This window comes from Parasteatoda tepidariorum, chromosome 6 (genome assembly GCF_982258835.1).
Source record: "Parasteatoda tepidariorum strain Cologne lab strain chromosome 6, Ptep-v5.0, whole genome shotgun sequence".
Lineage (NCBI taxonomy): Eukaryota > Metazoa > Arthropoda > Arachnida > Araneae > Theridiidae > Parasteatoda > Parasteatoda tepidariorum.
The window spans coordinates 3,442,406-3,463,645 of NC_141760.1; the positions used below are offsets into that span (position 1 = coordinate 3,442,406).

General features: G+C 32.6%; 5 protein-coding genes across 5 annotated transcripts; 3 read left to right on the forward strand and 2 right to left on the reverse strand.

Annotated features, from left to right (window-relative positions):
* Positions 1-281: 281 nt before the first annotated feature.
* Positions 282-983, reverse strand: LOC147807451 (uncharacterized). Its single transcript, XM_087166550.1, has one exon. It carries the CDS (start codon positions 981-983, stop codon positions 282-284), a length of 702 nt encoding a protein of 233 aa, XP_087022676.1.
* Positions 984-10,593: 9,610 nt separating this feature from the next.
* Positions 10,594-11,661, forward strand: LOC139424896 (uncharacterized). Its single transcript, XM_087166551.1, has 2 exons — positions 10,594-11,418; positions 11,500-11,661. Exons 1-2 carry the CDS (start codon positions 10,594-10,596, stop codon positions 11,659-11,661), a joined length of 987 nt encoding a protein of 328 aa, XP_087022677.1.
* A 48-nt stretch (positions 11,662-11,709) lies between these two features.
* LOC139424894 (uncharacterized) lies at positions 11,710-12,480 on the forward strand. The gene has a single exon (XM_071176964.2). It carries the CDS (start codon positions 11,710-11,712, stop codon positions 12,478-12,480), a length of 771 nt encoding a protein of 256 aa, XP_071033065.1.
* Positions 12,481-12,515: 35 nt separating this feature from the next.
* On the forward strand, positions 12,516-13,424 carry LOC122271752 (uncharacterized). Its single transcript, XM_043054067.2, has one exon. The coding sequence runs from the start codon at positions 12,516-12,518 to the stop codon at positions 13,422-13,424; it is 909 nt and encodes a 302-aa protein (XP_042910001.2).
* Positions 13,425-14,979: 1,555 nt separating this feature from the next.
* Positions 14,980-20,232, reverse strand: LOC147807452 (uncharacterized). The gene has a single exon (XM_087166552.1). It carries the CDS (start codon positions 20,230-20,232, stop codon positions 14,980-14,982), a length of 5,253 nt encoding a protein of 1,750 aa, XP_087022678.1.
* Between the last annotated feature and the right edge of the window lie 1,008 nt (positions 20,233-21,240).

A 21,240-nucleotide genomic window follows, 5' to 3' on the forward strand; every position in this document is an offset into this window, starting at 1 on the left:
GAAGGTCAAGAGTTACAGTTGCACGCCCAACCACACTTGAGGTAACAGCAGAGTTGGCCATAGTGATAGTTCCAGAGTATGACTTCAGTTGAAGATTGCATTTGTCAACATGTTTATAGTTTAAGAAACTGAGTGAACTCCCAGTGTCTATTAGAGCAACCAATTTTACACTATTTACTGTAACAAATGTGAGGGATTTTTGGAGACAACCAGGGGCTGGCGACACAGAAGCAATTAGATGAGCAGAGGCAGTAGTATTTATTTTATGCCGAGTTTTCGCTCTACACACACGAATGACAAACACTGTTTCTAGCCGGACAGTTACTTCGTATATGATTATCACTATTACCACAGAAAAAACATGATCCACGAGGAATTGCTGCAAGGGTTTCTTTTTCAAAAGCATCATCAGTACAGTCTAGTGCAGCAGAAGGCATAGGTTGTGAGTTAGTGAGATATGAAGCAGAATGAGCTTCAGCCAGTTCAAGAGCACGGGCTTGGTTGACTGCATTGTCTAAAGTGATTGTTGTATTTTCGAGCAGACGCTCTCTAATGCGGGTATTCCGCAACCCTCTAATGAAAGCATCACGTATATACTCATTTTTATAAGTTTCAGCCGAGACTTGTGTGAAGTTACAGTTTTTACTTAGTTGCTTTAAAACTTGAAGAAATTCGTTAACAGTTTCATTAGATAGTTGGTTTCTTGAGGCCAAGCAATGACGAGCGAAAATTTCATTCCTCTTTACTACGTAGAGTGCATCCAAAGCAGAGATAGCGGCCGAGTAGCTGGTGGCTTCACTTATTGACTGGAAAACATTTACTGATTCATAATTAATTAGGAGTGGGAGTTTATTATCTTCAGCAAGATTAGGCACCTTTGACAAAAAGTTTTCGAAAGTTTTCTTCCAATGTAGCCACTTATTTTCAGCGTTAGCACACGTGGGGTCGAATTCGAAACGTTCCGGTTTCAGAAAATTTTCCATGACGATGAATACCAGTACTCACATTTATCAGAATATAATTTTGCTAATTAAATTGTTGTGATAATCAATTTAGGCAGACATAATAACTTAATAAAGCTTTAATTAGCAAAATTAGGCTAGCCGTTGAGGAATACGTACTTATAAACATAAATAGTAAAACAATTGAAAATCAAGCACAGTTACAGTTAAAACAAGATGTTAATAAATATCACCACACAACGTATGGTGTGTCATTTTACACTTCAGGTTATTATAAATCAACCTCAAATGTATTTTGCTCTACCTCAGGTAATTATTTTTCCACCTCAGGTATATAATTTTATGCTTGTAGAGAACGAGCATAAATTGCGCTAAAGGGGGAAAGTGTGATATGAATAATGACCTTTGACCTCCTCCACACCTGGACAATACTTCAGGGAAGTGGAGCGCAGGGGGGATTTTGAATACTTGTTGCAACCTTACTTACTGGCGAAGTTCAGTTTACTTACGGGCGTAAGTACGCCAAAATAAAGCCTTTACTTTCATAAAATCACTCTTAATATTTTTAGCCAATAAATTATGCAAAATATTTTTGTGTAAGTCATACTGTATTAAATTTAAAAGAAACAAGTTTTTAAAAATAAATATTAATTTAAAGCGATATTAAATAAAAAAATATTTCACTTAATTTTACTTTTTATTATTCCCAGAATGTTATTATTATTTATTTAAATAATGAATATGATGAATCATGAATGTATTAATAGTCTACAGCAATTCTGACTGTAACCATATAGAAAAAAATGTCTCAATAAGTACCTACCAAAATGTAACGGAAAAGTGTAAAAATTTTAACTGTGAATTTTAGTTGAATTTAATTTAAAATACAACAGATAAGCTTAAGTGTAAAATGAAAGGAAGGATGGATAAATCATGAAATGTAATAGTCCTGTTTTTTAAATAAACATCGTTTAACTTAAAGATATGTTAAAGAAAAAAAAAAGAAGAAAATTATTACAAGTTCTTTTAGAAAAAAAAAGATTAAATAAAATAAGCATTTTTTGTTTTTGTTTTTTTGAACCAACAAATGAGGGACCCCATACACATTTACTTAGCAAAGAACTACATCGACTTAGATGATAACACGCCGTATCCTCCTTCCATGTAGGCAGCTGACTCTTCTGATCTGTGGCGAACCACTAATTTTTGTGAGAGTTTTCACAGCAGGTTTAGTTTATTTTTTGGAGCAACAAACCCTAACATCTTTCCTTTTGTCAAACACCTTAATTTAATACAAAGTGATACCTACATTAGAATAAACACTGCCGAGGCTAGTGAACTTCGAAAAATAACAAAAAAAAGAACTATTTATTAACGAAAAATTGCCGAGTTTAAAAATGGAAAAATAGGATATTTTGACTTTTGAAATGTAGTGTCATATAAAACAAAAACAATTTAAAGAAAAATTTGAACAAAAATAGTTAAAATAAATTAAAGTTAAAAAGAAATTTAAACAAAAATAGTTAAAATACATTAAAGTAAGAAACTAAGGTTTTATTGATTCTACTTGAATTGAAGCACTTGCCTTGAAAACAAAATCGATATTTTTTAAGTAAATATTAATTATTTAAATTTTTTGAAGAAGATAAAGTTTAATACCATTCTGTATTTTGTAATTTTTTAAAATATTATTGATTCGTTTTTTTTCCTCCAAAAAGTAAGAATAGTTATATAAAAAACAACAACTTTGTCAAAATACGCAGGAATGCAAATATGCCAATATGTTTGTTTTTACATTGTTTTTACTAGTATTATTATTCTCGTATAAATATTTTTGTTTTTACATGTCTGTATTATAGTAAATAATATACAAATAAAATAAAATAAAAATTAATAACTGTTTTTTCTTTTTTAATATTTTTTCAATTTAAATAAAATGGTAATATCGTATGTGGCAAAGATACCATTTTAATTATTTCACTCTCAGTATTTAACCATTAAAAATTACACATTTTTATACATTCTAAAATATATGCTTTACAATGAAAAACTGTTAAAAATACTTTCACCGTAAACTTATTTTAAGTAAATAGGTGGAAACAGTATTTGATTCCCCCTTTGGGGAAATCCTCAAAATTGAAAAATAATATTTAGAGGTTCACATTTTTAATATGTCTTCCAATTAAACGAATGAAACCAAAACTTATCAGCTATTCCCACATAAAAGAGGATTTTAATATAAATCCGTCCAATTCTGTCCATTTAAACATATTTATTTAACATTTCTCAATATAATATTTATTGAGTATAGTTAAGTGCGGCGAGCTCTCTGCTTATCGCTTATAGCTCTGCGTTTTATATATAATATTTATTTATTTATTATATGTGCTTGGAAAAAAAAATCATTGATTCGCGATCGCAACGAACTATAGGGGGCGTTGTTGTATGAGACTAATACCTGCGATTTTTATATGAACAGTCATTCAGTTACTCTAGAGACGTCGTTAATGTAGCACGTAGCATTGCAACGTTCCTTCTTTATTGCGGCTAATTAAATTTAAAAAAGAAAAATGCTTGATATTCTTTCTTATGCAAACGAAAACAAAATGGTATCTCTTTTTATTAGAGAAGGAATATCCAAAACACATCGGAAAAATATTTGTACATAAACAGAAAAAAATATGTATATTCTTATAAGAGTTAAAACCAAATGCCCGAGAAATAGTATTACTAAATTTAATGATATAACATGAAAGGCTCATTTAAACTTTACATTCTATAGTTTTAAGAATCATATTACTTCAAAAATTAAAATGAACAAAAAGTATACATAAGCCTCATAATTTTATGAAATTTAATTTTGTAAGCAAAGTTTTTTGACAACAATTTTTATCAAAAAATTTTAAGTTTCAATAAAAATCATTATTTAGAAACTAAGAAACGTAAAATAAAGAATGCTGACGAAACAAAAACAAAAAAAAACAATTCTTTTTTGTCGCCATTTTTAGTGCTACGAAAATTCGTCTTTGGGATTTGCCAAAAACAAAACAAGATGCAATTTTATTTTTTCAGGAGGGAAATATTTTACCGAAAAAACGAAAATGTACCAATTCCCACAACATAAAACTTTATCTTGGTAAACGTACGTTTTGGAAATGTTATTTCATTTGGAATCTTATTTATCAGAGTTCATATGGCGATATGATTGTTTTGAATCTATGCTAAACTCTATATCGGCTCATTTTCCACCGAAATCCGATTGACTATTTTGATTTTAAATAAAGTATTTTATTTTATGAATTGTCGCAAAAATTTTAAGTGTAGGTTGGCGGCACTTAAAAACCGCCAAATCTGTAGCGGCGGTGGCGTTAATACGTAAGTACCGAATTTTTATTCCATACTTTTCTGAATCATATGTATTACTTCAAACATTGGAATATACAAGAAGTATGCATAAACACATAATGTTATACCATTTAATTTTTCAAAAAAAGTATTTTGAGAACAATTTTTATCAAAAAATTATAAACTAAAAAACGGAAAATAAAGAATTCTTAGGATAAGAAAACGATTTTAAGAATTCTTTACATTCAAATAAAAACTTTCATATTGTTTCTTTTTTTATTATTCTTATAGTTCTTAATCAGACGTAAAAAACCCTTCTGTAGAGAACCATCATCAAATGAAAAAAAAATATTTACAAGCAAATTTTTTATTGTAAAAATCATTGCACTTACCTGATTTATAATTCCGGAGAATTCCAAAATGATAAGTTCCTTGTTTGAAAACTTTATTCTCAAATAAAAGATACATAGTTTATCCCTTCATTACTTTTAGATAACATACTACACAGCAAAATTTTGTAATTGATATGAATTTGAATATGTAGCTAAAAACAGAATAGCTGAATTCTAGTTGAACTTATTCTTTCAAAACTAAAAAATACTTACCAAGAAAACGATTAAAATAAATTAAGAATCAGCACAAATGGCACTATTTCAAGTAACTTGGATAATTTTTTATTGTTGTTTTCCGAATTATATGGATACAGAAATATATACTATTCTATAACGAAGAAGAATATGCTATAACTATTACAATTCTGTATGTTCTGAATTCATATTTATTCACTGGAATGACCAAAGCAATGTTGACTTCACTTTAATTCATAATGAATTGAAGACAGAAGAAATGCATTTTACCTTAATACACACATCTGTAACAGTATCCGAAATCGGAAGTCATCAGTTGCAAGTTTGTTGATAATAGAAATTAAAAATTATTGAGGAATTTTTCTTCAAATGTTTGGCGTGTTCTGTTCCTGAAAGATTTACTAATATTCTGGAGATTTTTTTCAAGTTCTTCGGCCTTTTCCTTAGGGAAATTTTGTTTCTTCTTTGCTGCTAAAAAATGGCGTCGGATTCAGTCAATGATTTTGATGGAACTAAATGAAAACGTGATAAATTAATGTCTGATATTTACAGGCTCCCGCTAGACGGCGTACTCGAGCGTTGCGATCGCGAATTCTAAATTATGAAAATAAGTGTCTATCAATATCATGCTTATGTTAACAATCGGAAAAATTTTAAAAAAAAAAGAAAGGAACTAGAGAATATTGAGAAAGAATATCTTTTGGCGAAAAACAACCAATTTTGTAGCTACCCTTTTAAACTAGTCTTTTTGAAATGTACTTCCTTCTTTATTTCCCCCCCCCCCCGTGACGAATTTTGGTGAGGAGGAGAGTTCGATAATTGATGTCACTGATTGAAGGGGGTAGAAAATTTTGCGCAGTTCAGGTCGACCCGTTTAGTTCACACTTTTTTTGCTGACTTGCCACATAGTGAGTATTTATTTTCAGGTCTAATAAAAAGGGTTAAAGGGTTTTGCAGTTTGAATTTTTTTTTTTTTTAAACATATGATAGTTTGCTTGAGAGTGTTTATGAGCTAAACCTCTATTGTTAATCTCCTTCCCACTATGTTACTTTTTGCTTTTCGTGTGGCTCTACCAAGATTTTTTGATGCAAGTATCGATACCGCAATTTATTCATTGAATTTCATTGTAAAAGATGTTACAATTTTTTAAAAACATGTTCAAATTAAATAATTTAAGTTTAAATATTCGTTGTTTAATAATTTTAAATTTAGTTTTTCCATTGTAAATTTAATTTTCTTTTACAATTTCAGATATAGCTCTTCATCTTCAAGAAAATCTACTATGAAGAAATTGATTTCAAAAGAAACTTCTTCTCTGATCTAATTCACTATTTGAGAAGAACAGTTGGATACTACACACACTATGAAACCGCACACTATGATGGACAGCTGGTAGTTCTAAGTTCGATCCTTACAGTGAATAGTGAATGTATACAGTGTGTATATTCAGCAAGGACCACTATAAATCTGCCATAGCGAAAAGTCCTCATGTGACTTTTCGTACAAACAATATTATATTTATTTCGTATACACATGTTACTGAACATTTCATAAAAGCTTTTGATTACTGCTTGAAAATATAATTTCAAGTTAATAAAGACTTACAATTGGATGAATAAACTCAAACTGTATCAGATATTTCTAAAGTCATGAAAAAAAAAGTTATTTTATTTTATAACAATTAGGTACTTTTAATTTGTGTTTCATCAAAAGGTTATCGACGTTAATTTTAAGCAATGAAGGTAACGTATTGCATTTACAATTGGATGAAGTTTATTTTATAGTGTGTTTTGTTATTAAATAAAATTATTATGCTATGAAATAGTTATGTTTATCTTAGATTTTTTTTCGTCATTACTGTAGTGTGTAATTTATTCTACGACTTAGTAATAAATCTTCAATATTTTAAAATTTTGACTTGTCAGGTATGATATTTGTATTGATAAAATGTAACATTAACAAATCTTTATGAGTGCTTAAGTGTCATGAAAACAGTTGAATATATTTAAATTTTGGTTATTTTAATCAGACGGCATGATATCGGAAGCAATTTTCTTTTAATGCTGATTTTACAGTTTATCTCAAAATTGCAAGCATTTTTATTATTTTAATTTCAGAAATTTTCTCATGATTATTTATTTGAAATGTTAGATAAAAAGTTTGCTTTTTTATTTTTATCATGTTTAGAATAATATAATTGTCAAATAATTCTAATTGTAAACATTTCTTTGACTTTAAGCTGAATAACATTTAAGTATAGAACATTTTCACATGATTATTCATTTGAAATTTGAGACAAAAGACTTGCTTTTTTATTTTTATCACGTTTAAAATAATACAATTGTAAAAAATTTCTTTGACTTTAAGCTGAATAACATTTACATTTTAATGAAAATTCTCAATCAATGTAGAAAAGAATAATGCTTAAACTTTCATCTGAAAGGTTTGCATATTCTTCGTAAATATTAATATTTAAAATTTAGCTGAACATTTATTTACATTATTGTAAAAACAGAAAATTTAAATCAACATTGAGAAGAATCTTGTTTAAATTTTTATATATAAGGTTCTTTGCGAAAGCAACTTTTTTAAATGCATAATATATGTTTTTATAAGGCTAATTCTTCTATACCAGGAACTTGGACTCCAGCATCTGCTTAATTTTTTAAATTTTATTTTCTGAAAAGCTCTGCTTAAAATGTTTTCATGTTACACCTGCTTTTTTTTTAAACCTATTTATGTCATAACGCATACTATATAGTCAGAGAAAAATGTGGAACGGAATTGTCTTAATCAAAAATCTATTTTGTTATAGTAACTTTCTCAAAAGAGTAATTGATTGTAGTCAAATTTAGATCATTAATATTAAAGGCAACTTTTGAAAGATAATGTAAAAAAATTATTATTTTTTCGTCTCATTCTTGTATGCAATTATATGTTTGTGCAAATTTAATTTAGATAAAACATAATATTTACTGACAGTTTTGAAATTAAAATGTTATGTAAAGTTTTTGCAAATATTGTTAGTTTAATAGAACATAACACCTTTAAATAATTATCGAATTGATGAAAATTTCTGATGTGCCCATAAAAGTCATTTTAACATTATAAAAAAAAAATATTAGCAATTTTCATGATATTAGTTGCTTTCCTGGTTTCATTCCCTGGAAAAATTTCTACCTTGCGTTTGAGTTTTGTTTTTAGGTGTTTTGCTAAATAAAATTTCAAATACTAAAAGAATAAAGTTACGTAGGTATTTCTCCGTTTAATTTTAGTGGAAGAAAAAATTTGTAAATCTATTGAAGGAAGTAATTTGAATATATTTAAATTATGTTCTTTATTGTGTCAATTATTGTAAAAAATGACAACCTAAAAAATTAAACAATTTTATTTTAGAATTATAGGGGGGGGGGGATGTTAAGTCAAAATTTCCGCTTAGTTCAAATGTAAATATATAACTTATTATTTATATAGTGTGGTTTTTATTATATAACTAGCTGTACCTGTTCACACGTTGCTGTGATTAATGATCAAATGTATACAATACATCAAAATGGAAATTAATAATAAAATTATCCCTACATATATGTCATTTGAATATAATGAAGCGTAGATATACATAGTTGATGGTAGAATAAACATGTTTCTTCACTTGTGATATTAAACAATACTAGGAGGCTCCGCCCCTGCTCGCTAACGCTCGCCAACGCAATCCTATATGGTTCAAGCCGTGAACCGTGTCTCGCTGCGCTGGCTCGCCAATGAACACAATGTTCTAGCACTTAGGCATAGTATATTATCATCAAAGACATAGTATTTTATCATCAAAGACATAGTATTGTACTTATGTAGAAGAATTCTATCAATGTTCTTATTGGCTTTTAAAAAAGTATATTAGCTATTTAGATTGTACATACATGGTGAAAAAATCAAAACAGTAGCTAAATGAAAAACATATTAGCAAAATAAATTATCAAGTATTGCAGTTACTCACCTAAATTCAACTAAATGTGTAGAATAAATTAGTTAATGCTAGAAATTCTGAAAGTTTTAGAAATTTTTTTTATTATTTTAAAATATAAACTTTATACCCTAACTTTTCCTTGTGAGATAATAACCCTCAAAAAGTCTTTCATTTTCAAGAACACAAAAATTTGTTTTATCGTCAAATTAAATATTTTTTGGTGATCAGCATTATTGAAATAAATTTCTATATTAATTAACATTTGTGATAAAGTACATAAAATTTTAGAACAAAATAAGGATGTTTTACATACAATAAATTAAAATGCATGGCTGTTAGCATTACCCGAGAAATACCACGTGGAGGTCGCCATGCTGCATTTCTAATCGGGGAGTTTTGATTTTGGCAGTTCCCCTTGCCTACTGCCAATAGAAGTTTCAATTAAATTTCTTCCAAAAAATTTTTTTTTCCTGCAAAGCTCTAAGAAATTAACACTAAGCATTTAGAATTTCTTTGAAAACACAATTATAGATTTGGCATCTTGGAGCAATTACTGAAAGGCTGTCAAATGACTTAACTCTTGACAGGCCAACATAAAGTTGTCCATGACTAAAAACTTGTTTAGTCAATACTAAAACTGATTTTCTCAAAAGTCTGACCTTGTGACTTATTTATAGTCATGGAGAAGGCCAGCCTAATAGGAAATTGTTTTCTCTTAAAAGAAAACGGCATGTTGTTATCAGAGGGGATTAGAGGTATTCTCGGAATGAAAAATGTACCTGTTACGTCACTCTCATAAGATGACGTCATTCATTTAAAGTGTAAATATTAATAACTTGATATTAACCTGTGTATATATGAAAAGTGTGAGTGGCAACAGAAAGAATGTTGTGCTAGATGTGTTCTACGAAAATAAAATGGTTGCTTTTGTAAATATGTGTACGCAGATATTTCTAGTAAATTTAAGTTATTTCATCGCTGGATAGATCGGGTAGATTTATCGGAAGCACGAAACATTGTGGTGACCCGGATTTTAAAGGTTAGTTTTCATTTGCAATATTAATTGGCGACTGTAATTATGGATTCTCTTATCGCCAAACGAATTCCTGTTCGTGGAACATTTACAAAACGTTATAATCAGTTATTGGCGATGTGTAGGGAAAATAAAAGTACTCGTAAAGATATTGAAATTAAATTTTCATCTTTTGAACGTATTGCAAATGATTTGGCATTATTAGATGAAGAAATCTATAAATTATTAGTTAACGCCAAATCAGAAAACTTATCTGAAGAATACGATAAAATTGAAGAGTACAAGAAAAAAACTGATGCAATTCGTATTGAAGTGAAAATATATTTGGAAAAATTTCTCACATTTCCCGAAACCGCTTTGTCTGTGGCGGCTGAAAAGACAAAATTAAAGTTTCCCAAAATAGAATTAGTTAAATTTAGTGGGGAAGTCAAGGATTGGTTAAGTTTTTGGAGCCAATTTAGTCGAATCCATGATGATGAATGTATAAGTGATGAAGACAAATTCCAATATCTCATTCAATGCATGGTTGTCGGGAGTAGAGCAAGGGAAATTGTGGACAGTTATCCGCCGTCTGCTGATAATTATGCCAAAGTGGTAGAAAGTTAAAAACGAGATTTGGGCGGGAAGAACTCCTCGTCGAATATTACGTAAGAGAATTATTAAATTTAGTGGTGAAAAATGTAATGAACACAAAAGCAAAGATGAACATAATGCAACTTTACGATAAATTGGAGTCATATCTGCGTTCACTGGAGTCTATTGGCGTAACAAAAGAGAAATACGCAGCAATGTTGTTTCCGCTTGTGGAATCATGTATTCCAGAGGATTTATTAAGAGTGTGGCTGAGAAATCCTGTAATTACTAAGGAAAATGATTCAAGTGATTCCTATGGCAATAAATTATCGCAGTTATTAACATTTTTGAGAGCCGAAGTCGAAGAACGTATTTCTATGGCGAAAACTGGTTTTAAAAATTATGACTCTTCGCATCGTAAAAGAGACAAAGATTTCGAAATATCAACTCCTAGTTTTACTGCAAACGATTTGCTCTCTGAGAATAGGCCAATAGCACCACATTTTAAACGCAACTGCATTTTTTGCGGGAAACAACATAATTCAGAAAATTGTTTTAAAGGAAAGAATTTATCATTAGATGAGAAACAGGAAATAATAAAGAAACAGAAGGCCTGTTTTTTACGTCTGAAGGTGGGACATCGCTCGAAACACTGCAGGGCTAATATTCGATGTATTGTCTGTAACAAAAGACATTGGCCTGTAATGTGCCCAGACTTGAGCCAAATAAATCAGACATCGGCAGTGGATACATCAGCTGAAGAAAATACTACTTTGTCGAATCAAAGTCAACCTGAAGTCTTATTGCAAACCCTTATGGTAGTTATTGAAGCCAATGGACAACGGAAAACTGTTAGATCACTATGTGATACAGGATCTCAACGGTCGTACATCCTGAAATCAACAATAAATGAAATGGGATGGAGGACCAACAAATATGAAACTTTAACACACGTAGTCTTTGGTGGAGCTAGTTCCAGAAAAGAACATAAAAAATACAAATTGTGGATAAGAATTATGAAGAAAAATAACAAGATCGAAATTCAAGTTTTAGACCAACAGGTAATCTGTGGCTATATTCCAAGTTTGAAAAATGGTCCTTGGTTAGCTGAATTACGAAGTAAAGGAATCCATATCTCTGATGTAGGTAAAGATTCTCAAAAAATCGAACTTTTGATAGGAGCGGATTATATTTGAAAACTATATACTGGTCAAACCATGCAATTAAAGTGCGGACTGGTAGCAATGGAAACGTATCTTGGTTGGACTGTAATGGGAAAACCAAACCATACTTATAGTTCCACTGGGCTTATCTCAACATCACTTTTCATTCAAAATACTTCGGTTACTGACTTATGGGAATTGGAAACAATTGGTATATCTGATAATTGCGAGACAATTACTTCAGAAGAATACGATGCTCTAGCAACGGAACACTTTTCTAGAACTGTCAAAATACACCCAGATGGTAGATATGAAATTAGTCTTCCATGGGTGAAAGATGTAAGCGATATGCTTTGTAACAGAGATATTGCGGGCAGAAGATTGAAAATGATGACAGCTAAACTTATCAAGGATAGTTATAATGCAGTTTTTAGAGAATGGATAAAAGAAGGTTTCATCGAAGAATCAAATGAAGGTACCGGCCATTATCTTCCTCATAGAGGAGTTTTCAAGTCCAATTCCACCACGAATGTCAGACCAGTTTTTGACGCTTCTTGTAAAACAAGAGATAACTTATCGTTAAATGACTACCTGATGAAACGACCAAACTTGTTAAAAATTATCCCTACCTTACTAATAAAATTTCGAGAAAAGAAAATTGGAGTTATATCAGATATAAGGAAGGCTTTTCTCCAGATATCCGTAAATGAAGACGATAGAAAATATTTAAAATTTCTGTGGTGGGACGATAAGGAAGCGAAAACAGTTAAAGTTTTTCAACACGCCAGAGTTGTCTTTGGTTTAAATTGCAGTCCCTTTTTACTGGGAGCTCTGTTATTCAACATCATTTGAACAAGTATGAATCCTTCAATGTTCAAGAGGTGGCTATGAAGCTGAAAAAATCCTTCTACGTCGACAATTGTGTCACGTCTGTAGATTCTGAACAACAGTTAAAAGAGTTCATTAAATGTTCGACAGACTTAATGGCTGTAGCAAAATTCGAACTGCGAGGTTGGGAGTTTACAGAGAAAGAAAACTTAACTGAAAAATTTGAACCGTCACCTGTGTTGGGTCTTCTGTGGGACAGATCAGAGGACGTATTGTTTTGTGACACTCGAACAATTATTGATCCTCCAGAAATTATCACCAGAAGAGTAATATTATCTTTTTCTAATCGAGTATTTGTTCCAATCGGATTTACTTGTCCAATTATGTTATATCCGAAGATTTTATTGCAAACAAGTTGGCAATCAAAATTAGGTTGGGATTCAAAAGTTTTTGAGGATATAAAAAAGAAATTTCTCAAATGGTTGGAAGATCTGACTATACTGCATACAGTGAAAATTCCCCGTCACGCTATTTTGAGAAATAGTGGCTTAAGTCTTCATGTATTTTGCGACGCTAGTGGTCTGTCCTATGCAGCTGTTGTTTACATTAGATGTGAGACAGAATATCAAACAACAGTACAATTGCTACTTGCTAAATCAAGAATAGCACCTTTAAAAAGAGTATCTATTCCTAGACTTGAACTTCTAAGCTGTTGCATTGGTACTCGTCTAGCAGATTTCGTTAAGAAAAGCTTAGAAATAGAAAATGTCAAGATTCATTATTGGTCCGATTCTACAACTGCTTTACAATGGATCCAGAAAGATGATCCATGGTGTTGGAAATTCCAATTAAAATCATTAATCTATCAGTTAATTTCATCTAGTGAGCGCGTGATAATCACGTGCTCAAGGCTAATCCGACTCCTCCCACACACACTGACACTCTGGTTCGAGAGAGAACTGTTTTAGAACTGCTATCCGAAGCATGTTTTTTTTGTTGTCTGTGTCCGTAAATATTTTGTGTCCATATGTTTGTGATTGTGAATAAAATTTAATATTGAATGTTTCACTCTCAACTGCCATTATTTATATGATTTATAGAAGTCTATGGATTAATACGAAATGTTCCCGGCCTTTTGGTGGAGGTAAGCTATCTCCTTTTTGATATCTTTTGGTAATACCCAAAACATGGAGTGTGTTTGTCAGAAATAGAGTAAAAGAAATCCGTGCTCTTTCATCAGGAAATTGGCGACACGTTCCCGGTCACTCTAATCCAGCCAATCTACCATCACGCGGCTGCTCGTTAACAAAATTATTGAGTTCAAGGTGGTGGGAAGGTCCCTCCTGGTTGAAATTACCTGAAAACACAAACAAACGCCCCTATCTGAATATATAATTGATGAACAAGTTATCAACAAGGAAAAAGAAAAAAGAACAACCATACTCGTAAGTAAAAATTTTCTTGGAACAAACCAGTTTTTTTTCTCATTTTTCAACCCAAGACAAATTTTATGATGGTTTTTCTTTGATGGACCAACATGAATATGATGGTAACCATCATGAATTTCCATCAAAAACCATCATATTTTATGATGGTACCAACAAGACTGACCATCACCTCATATTAGGAATTGGAACAAATTTATATTGGACCAACATGAACAAAACCACCATAGTATGATGGTATTTTCCGTTAGTCCAACAAATAAATCCATCAAGAACCAACATGGTTTGATGGTAGTTTTTGATAGCCCAACCTAAAAATTAATCAGGGACCAACATATGTTGTTGGTCTCAACTTATATTCCATCTTAATTCCTGATGGTACCAACAAGACTGACCATCACCTCATATTAGGAATTGGAACAAATTTATGTTGGGCCAACATAGACAAAACCAACATAGTTTGATGATGTTTTTCAATGGTCCAACAAAAAATCCATTAAGAACCAACATAGTTTGATGGTATTTTTTGATGGTCCAACAAAAAAATTTATCAGGAACCAACATATTTTGATGGAATTTTTCAATGGTCCAACAAAAAAAAATCCATCAAAAACCAACATGGTTTGATGGTATTTTTTGATGGTCCAACAAAAAAATTTATCAGGAACCAACATTGTAAATTGCAGCAAACAAATAAATTTCACGGACGCCTTTTTAATGTTATTCAAATGAACTACTAGTTCTACAGATGAATAAACAGATACAAATTAAAACTTAATAAACATTTATTAATTCTAAAGCAATCTCAATTTAGTGATATTTTCAAAACCTAACTAATTCGAACACTAAATAATCAACACAAAACATTTTAAGAAGGTTGCCAACATAAAAACCAAAGTTAAAGAATAAAAATTAAATGAAAGCAGCAGCAGTCAGAGTCACGTGACACCAACTATAAAAACATATTACAATCTCTAACATACTCCCACCTTGCAAAGTTAGGCTTATTGAACTTTGCAACCAAAATTTTACGAAAGTTGGAACTTTAAACTACTAGAGCTAAAAATAAAAAGAATGCTCATAAGTCCAACCGAACAGGAACTTTGATGATTCTTCCCGACTTAGTTTTAGGAAAATAATTCACCTCTAAAGCTTCATTGTTTTCTACAAAATCGTCAGTCCTTCTAGCAGCTTTTAAGACCTCAATATCAGTTTTGGTAGACACTTCTAATGGGTAAAGCCTTTGAAATGGACGGATCCTTTCCCCCTTACTGGTCCTCAGTTTTGCAACTCTAGGAATACCATCTTTACCAGGAAAAATTTCTAAAATAACTCCAAGTGGCCAATCGATGCGACGGACATTGTCATGTCCTATTAACACAACATCACCAACGTCTAAAACGTTATTTCTTCTTACCGCTTTGTGGACTAAAAGAGCAAGGTATTCATTTCTGAATCTTTGTCTGAGATTTTCACGTAGCTTCTGTAAATACTTTATTCGTTTTATGAGGCAAGATCGGTCTACATTATCTAGATCTGGTGTTTCGCTGTTACCGCCACCGTGAATAAACATTTCGGGTGTCAACGGTACTAATTCATTTGGATTATCTTGTATGTAAGTGAGTGGCCTTGAATTTATTACTGACTCACAGTCACACAATATCGTGTAGAGTTCTTCGTAATCGATGGTATATTTCCCTAGAACTCGACGTAGCAGTTCTTTGAGCATTCTGACCATTCGCTCCCACCACCCACCCCACCATGCTGCGGTAGGTGGAATAAATTTCCAAGTGATTCTCTGAGCGGTTGAGTATGCGGCTATTTTGTCCCAATCTAATGCTTTCAATGCTCTGTTGGCTCCCACAAAATTTGTGCCGTTGTCGGAATAAAGGATTGAAATCCGGCCTCGTCTGGCAATGAATCGTCTGAGGGCTTGGATATAAGCATCTGTGGTGAGTGATTGTACCAGTTCAAAATGGACCGCTCGGTAAACGGCGCACGTAAATAAAACGATCCAAGCTTTTCCTTTTGACTTCAAGTAGAGAGGACCAGCATAATCTACACCACTTACCTCGAAGACTTTTGTCAAGGTAACTCTTTCTCTAGGCAGCGGAGCGAAGGGAACTTCAACTGGTTTAGATTTGAAACGCTTGCATGTCACGCATTTAGAAATGACATCTTTTACTAACTTTTTAGCCTTAAGAATCCAAAACTTCTCCCTAAGTCTGACAAGTACGATAGAAGAACCAGCATGCATTGATTTCTCATGCTCTTCTCGTATTAACTTCATAGCGAAACTATTACCAGGTAAAAGAATGGGAAATTTAAAATCTTCAGTTTCATCACTATTTACAAGTTTGGTTCTTATTCGCAGTAATCCCTTTTCATCTCTAAATGCTTGCATTTTGTTAAGAAACTTCTCATCTTGAAACACTTTTAATTGCATGGATTTGAGCACTTGAGTTTCTGCTTCTTTGAATTCTTCATAGCTCAAGTTACCTTTTAATTTATTTTCATGTGATGTGTTATGTATGAAACGAAGAATCCATGACACCACTCTGATGTTTCTACTGTAAGAGGAAAAATGATCGCTCCATATTTCTGTAACTTCAATATTTACAATTGAAGATACAATCGTTCTTCTTTTTTCTCTAATCACTTCTTCTTCATTGACATCTTCCTCTGAGTCGTTAGTTGGCCATTCACGGGATGGAAGGTACAACCAACAGGGACCCTCCCACCATTTTGACTGGCACAATTGCTTAGCTGAACAACCTCTACTTGGCCGATCCGCGGGATGCAAGGATCCAGGTACATGTCTCCATGCTTGAACTGGTGTCAGTTTCCTAATTTCTTGAACACGGTTCTGTACGAATACACCCCACGTTTCTTCTCTTTTCAACCAAGCTAACACTGTGGTGGAATCTGTCCAAAAATACACATTGTGGGTTTTAAACTCTTTTCGTACCTCAGTGGATAGACGAGCAGATATTGTGGCACCAAGAAGTTCTAATCTTGCAATTGTTGTCTCTTTTTTCCCACAAGGGGCAATTCTTGTTTTACTTTGTACCAGCTGTACATAAACATTAGTCATATAACAAACTCGCAGAAAGACTACTGCCGAATAGGCATACTTGCTTGCATCACAAAAAAAATGAAGTGAAATATTTTCAACTCCCTTATCGCAGTGCAACCATCTTGCTACCTTCACATTCTTCAAACATTCAAGCTCATTTAACCATCTTAGAAATTCTTCGCCCGTTTTTTGATCAACTTCAGCGTCCCAACCAATTTTAGACTTCCACAAATTTTGTAACAAAAGTTTTGGACGCATCATCACTGGACAGGTTATCCCTATGGGATCAAAAACTTTGTGTGAAGCTGATAAAATATTTCGCTTTGTGATCACTTCATTCTTTGTTTCATTAACATCAGGAATATTTATGGAAAGAGTATCACTTTGTCTGTCCCATATCATTCCTAGAATGTTTGTTGACCTTACAGTGGATTCAGCGGGATTAGTGAACTCCCACCCTCTTAAATCAAATTTTCTTTCAGCCATAATTTCTGTGGCAACTTCAATAAACTGTTCTAACTCTTGCTCAGTTTCAACACTAACTAAACAATTATCTACATAAAAACTGAGTAGCAGTTGGCGGATAATGCCTTCAGGATATCTTCCATTTCCTTGTGTGGCTTCATCTAGTTTGTTTTCTAAGTGGTATCGTATGGTTGACGCAAGCAAAAAGGGACTACAAGAAACACCGAAGACAACTCTTCGATGACGGTAATGTTTGAGCTCACCTTGTTCGTCGTGCCATAGAAAACGTAGAAAATCTCTATCTGGCTTATGGAGACCTATTTGCAAAAAAGCTTTGCGTATATCTGCTGTTATGCCGAACTTATGGAGGCGAAATCTTGTCATTATGGAAGGAATTAATTCGATCAAATTTAGGCCCTTTTCAACACAGTCATTAAGACTGGGATGTCCCTTTTGTTTAGACGAAGCATTAAACACCGGCCTAATCTTTGTTGTACTGTTCTCCTTCACTACGTGACGATGTGGCATATAGTGACAAGTCAATTTCAGTTCTTCTACAGGAACTTCTTCGATGATGCCTTCTCGTTCCCATTCTTTGAAAACATTTCCATATTCCTCAAACAAATTTTCTGCTTTAAGCTTCCGAGTTGTTACTTGCAACCCTTTTAGCGCTAAATTAAAATTGTCGGGCAAAGGCAAATGTACGTCAAGCCAAGGTAGACTAACAAGGAAACGTTGATCTTCAACTTTAACAGTCTTTAAGAAATGATCTACCGAAGCGTTATAAAGTTCTTTTTTAGTCTCCTGTTCTGATGGATCCTGTATCCCTATGGTATCCAATGTCCACATATCTGATATATCCATTTCTTTCACTAAAAGAGAAGTTACCAACATAGAATTGCATAAAGATGTATCGCTTTCAGGCACTTTTCCCGACAAAGTCCAACCAAGTAAAGTTTCTATGGCGACAAGTCCACAAGTTAATACTTTACGCTGACCTGTCATAAGCTTCCCTATCACGTCAGCTCCAAGAAGTACTTGTACAGGTTGCAATTCATTACCAATATCTGATAAAGTTATCTTCATTTCCTGAAGCTCCTTGATCCACGGACCTGAAGTTACAGGTGTAATGTTATCACATATACAAGACTGATCCAAAGCTTCCATGTTACAAGTTATGCTGCTTTTAGGATTTCTTAATCGAATTCTATAACATGTGTGTTCATACTTATCAGAGTTAATACCACCAAATAAAGAATGTATAAGTGTTTCTTTTCTTACCGGAGTATATCCCATTTGTTCCACGAGACTTTTCAAAATATACGTTTTTTGGGATCCGGAATCTAATACAGCTCTCACTAGAATTTCCTTGTTATCTGAAACCAGTTTGATTTTTAATGTCTGAAGAAACACTTTGGGACCATAAGTAATGTTAGACATGTTAATCTCAGAACTTTCACATTTCTCACCACTTTCTCCTGATTCTTTACCTCGGGTATCTAGCTTCTCACACATAAGTGGCACATGTCTTTTACCGCATACAATACATTTGATAAACATTTTGCACTTACGTACTGGATGACCAGGATTCAAACACGCAAAACAACACTGGTTTTTTCTTACTATATCTTGTCTCTCGGCTAAACTCATCCTTTGAGCGGTGAAACAGTCTGAGCTGGAGTGCTTTCCAGAACAAAAAACACATAATTTCCTTACCTCTTTTGAAGCCACAGTAAGTAAATTGGCAGCTGTAGGCACTCTACCTGAAATCAAAGGCTTTCCTTTTTTCTTAAAAGTTTGGCGATTTTCACTTGAACCCAAACCAAACCCAGCCATGGCTAAATTTATTCTTTCCTCTCCTTCAGTTTCGGTTTTCAGGAAATTCATCAAATTGTTCAGTCGTTCTTTAGCATCAGTTGAAGCTGCGTAAGAAGGACTTCTGTTCCATGCTTTCAGGAACTCTTCTTGAAAACAAGATTCAACCATTGGATAAAGTATTGAAGCACATTTATCAGTTGTTACTCCTAGTGTCTCTAATGCTCTAAGGTACGATTCAAGCTTATCATAGAGAGAAGTCATTAAAATTTTTTCATTTTTCTGAACCGAAATTATTAATCTTAATAGTTCGCGAACATAAACTTCTACCAAAAGTTCATCTCTTCCAAACCGAGCTTTCAGACTATCAATTACCTTGGCGTAGTTAGCTCCGGTTGGCGGAAAGCTCTCTACAACTTCTCGCGCTCTAGATCCGCTTACAGTAGCTTGAATAAGGTACTGAAATTTATTTTCGGGAGCAATATCTACATCTTGATGAATCTGTTGGAATTGGCTCCAAAAAGGTAACCATTCCTTGATATCCCCACTGAATTGTCGAAACTCTAATTTGGGTAAATTAAATTTCCTCCTAGCACTAGTAATCATAGAATTTTCGGACTCACCTGCTATTGCCACTGGCGAGTTTACTTGAATTCGCGCCAACTCCAGTTCATGTAATCTTATTCTTTCCCGTTCTTCATATTGCTTTTGCTTTTCATCACATTCTAACTGTTTTTGCTTTTCTTCATATTCTAATCGTTTTTGATCCGCCTCTGCCAATTCTTTATGCTTCCGGTCACTAACAGTTGTTACCAAAATATCTTCAACAAACTGTGGATCTTCGGAATACTGCTTACTTTTCAAAATTGCTTCTTTCAGTTCCGATATTGTGACCTTTTGTGGTAATGTTGCGCCAATTTCTTCAGCGACGAACAACAAATCTTCTTTTTTAAATCCTTTTGCTGCTTGAAACATTGTTTCGAATCGGAAAAAATGTCCTGTCGCGGACGCCAGAAAATGTAAATTGCAGCAAACAAATAAATTTCACGGACGCCTTTTTAATGTTATTCAAATGAACTACTAGTTCTACAGATGAATAAACAGATACAAATTAAAACTTAATAAACATTTATTAATTCTAAAGCAATCTCAATTTAGTGATATTTTCAAAACCTAACTAATTCGAACACTAAATAATCAACACAAAACATTTTAAGAAGGTTGCCAACATAAAAACCAAAGTTAAAGAATAAAAATTAAATGAAAGCAGCAGCAGTCAGAGTCACGTGACACCAACTATAAAAACATATTACAATCTCTAACAAACATATTTTGATGGTATTTTTCAATAATCCAACAAAACAATCCATCAAAAACCAACATGGTTTGATGGTATTTTTTGATGGTCCAACACAAAAAATAATCAGGAACCAACATATTTTGTTGGTTTCCAACTTACATTCCATCAAAAACCAGCTTAATTTCTGCTGCCACCATCAAGACTGACCATCACCCCATGTTAGAAAACCTACGTGTGTTGATGGTTTCCAACTTAATGTCACAAAAAAACCATTTTATTCTTTGGTACCATCAATATAGACCATCACTTCATATTAGAATTTGGAACAACCTATATTGAACAGATATGAGCTAATCCAACTTTGCTCCATGGTTTAACAAAACACAAATGAACGAATTCCAACAACAATCATACTAATTCTTGATGATCATACTATTCTACTAATTCTTGAATACTAGCCATTACCCATATTTCAGCATGTTTGTTGGTACATAAAAAACCAATATATATTGCTGTTTTCATTATGGTGAACCACTAAGTACATCGTAAACAAAATTGGCTGGTTACAACCATAACTTTTCGCCACAATCCATGTATTTTTTAATAAGCATGATTCGAACATCTTTATGTTAGTCCAATTTACATTTGTAAATAATATATAAAAAATTTTTTTTGTATGGAAT

What these genes read in the sequence shown, in the direction of transcription:
- LOC139424894 (XM_071176964.2), top strand. Translation starts at nt 11,710, where the DNA reads ATGGAAACGTATCTTGGTTGGACTGTAATGGGAAAACCAAACCATACT.
- LOC122271752 (XM_043054067.2), top strand. Translation starts at nt 12,516, where the DNA reads ATGAAGCTGAAAAAATCCTTCTACGTCGACAATTGTGTCACGTCTGTA.
- LOC147807451 (XM_087166550.1), bottom strand. Translation starts at nt 983, where the DNA reads ATGGAAAATTTTCTGAAACCGGAACGTTTCGAATTCGACCCCACGTGT.
- LOC147807452 (XM_087166552.1), bottom strand. Translation starts at nt 20,232, where the DNA reads ATGTTTCAAGCAGCAAAAGGATTTAAAAAAGAAGATTTGTTGTTCGTC.
- LOC139424896 (XM_087166551.1), top strand. Translation starts at nt 10,594, where the DNA reads ATGAACATAATGCAACTTTACGATAAATTGGAGTCATATCTGCGTTCA. An exon ending in AATATGAAACTTTAACACAC is followed by an intron (nt 11,419 to 11,499) that starts GTAGTCTTTGGT and finishes AAAAATAACAAG; the next exon opens with ATCGAAATTCAAGTTTTAGA.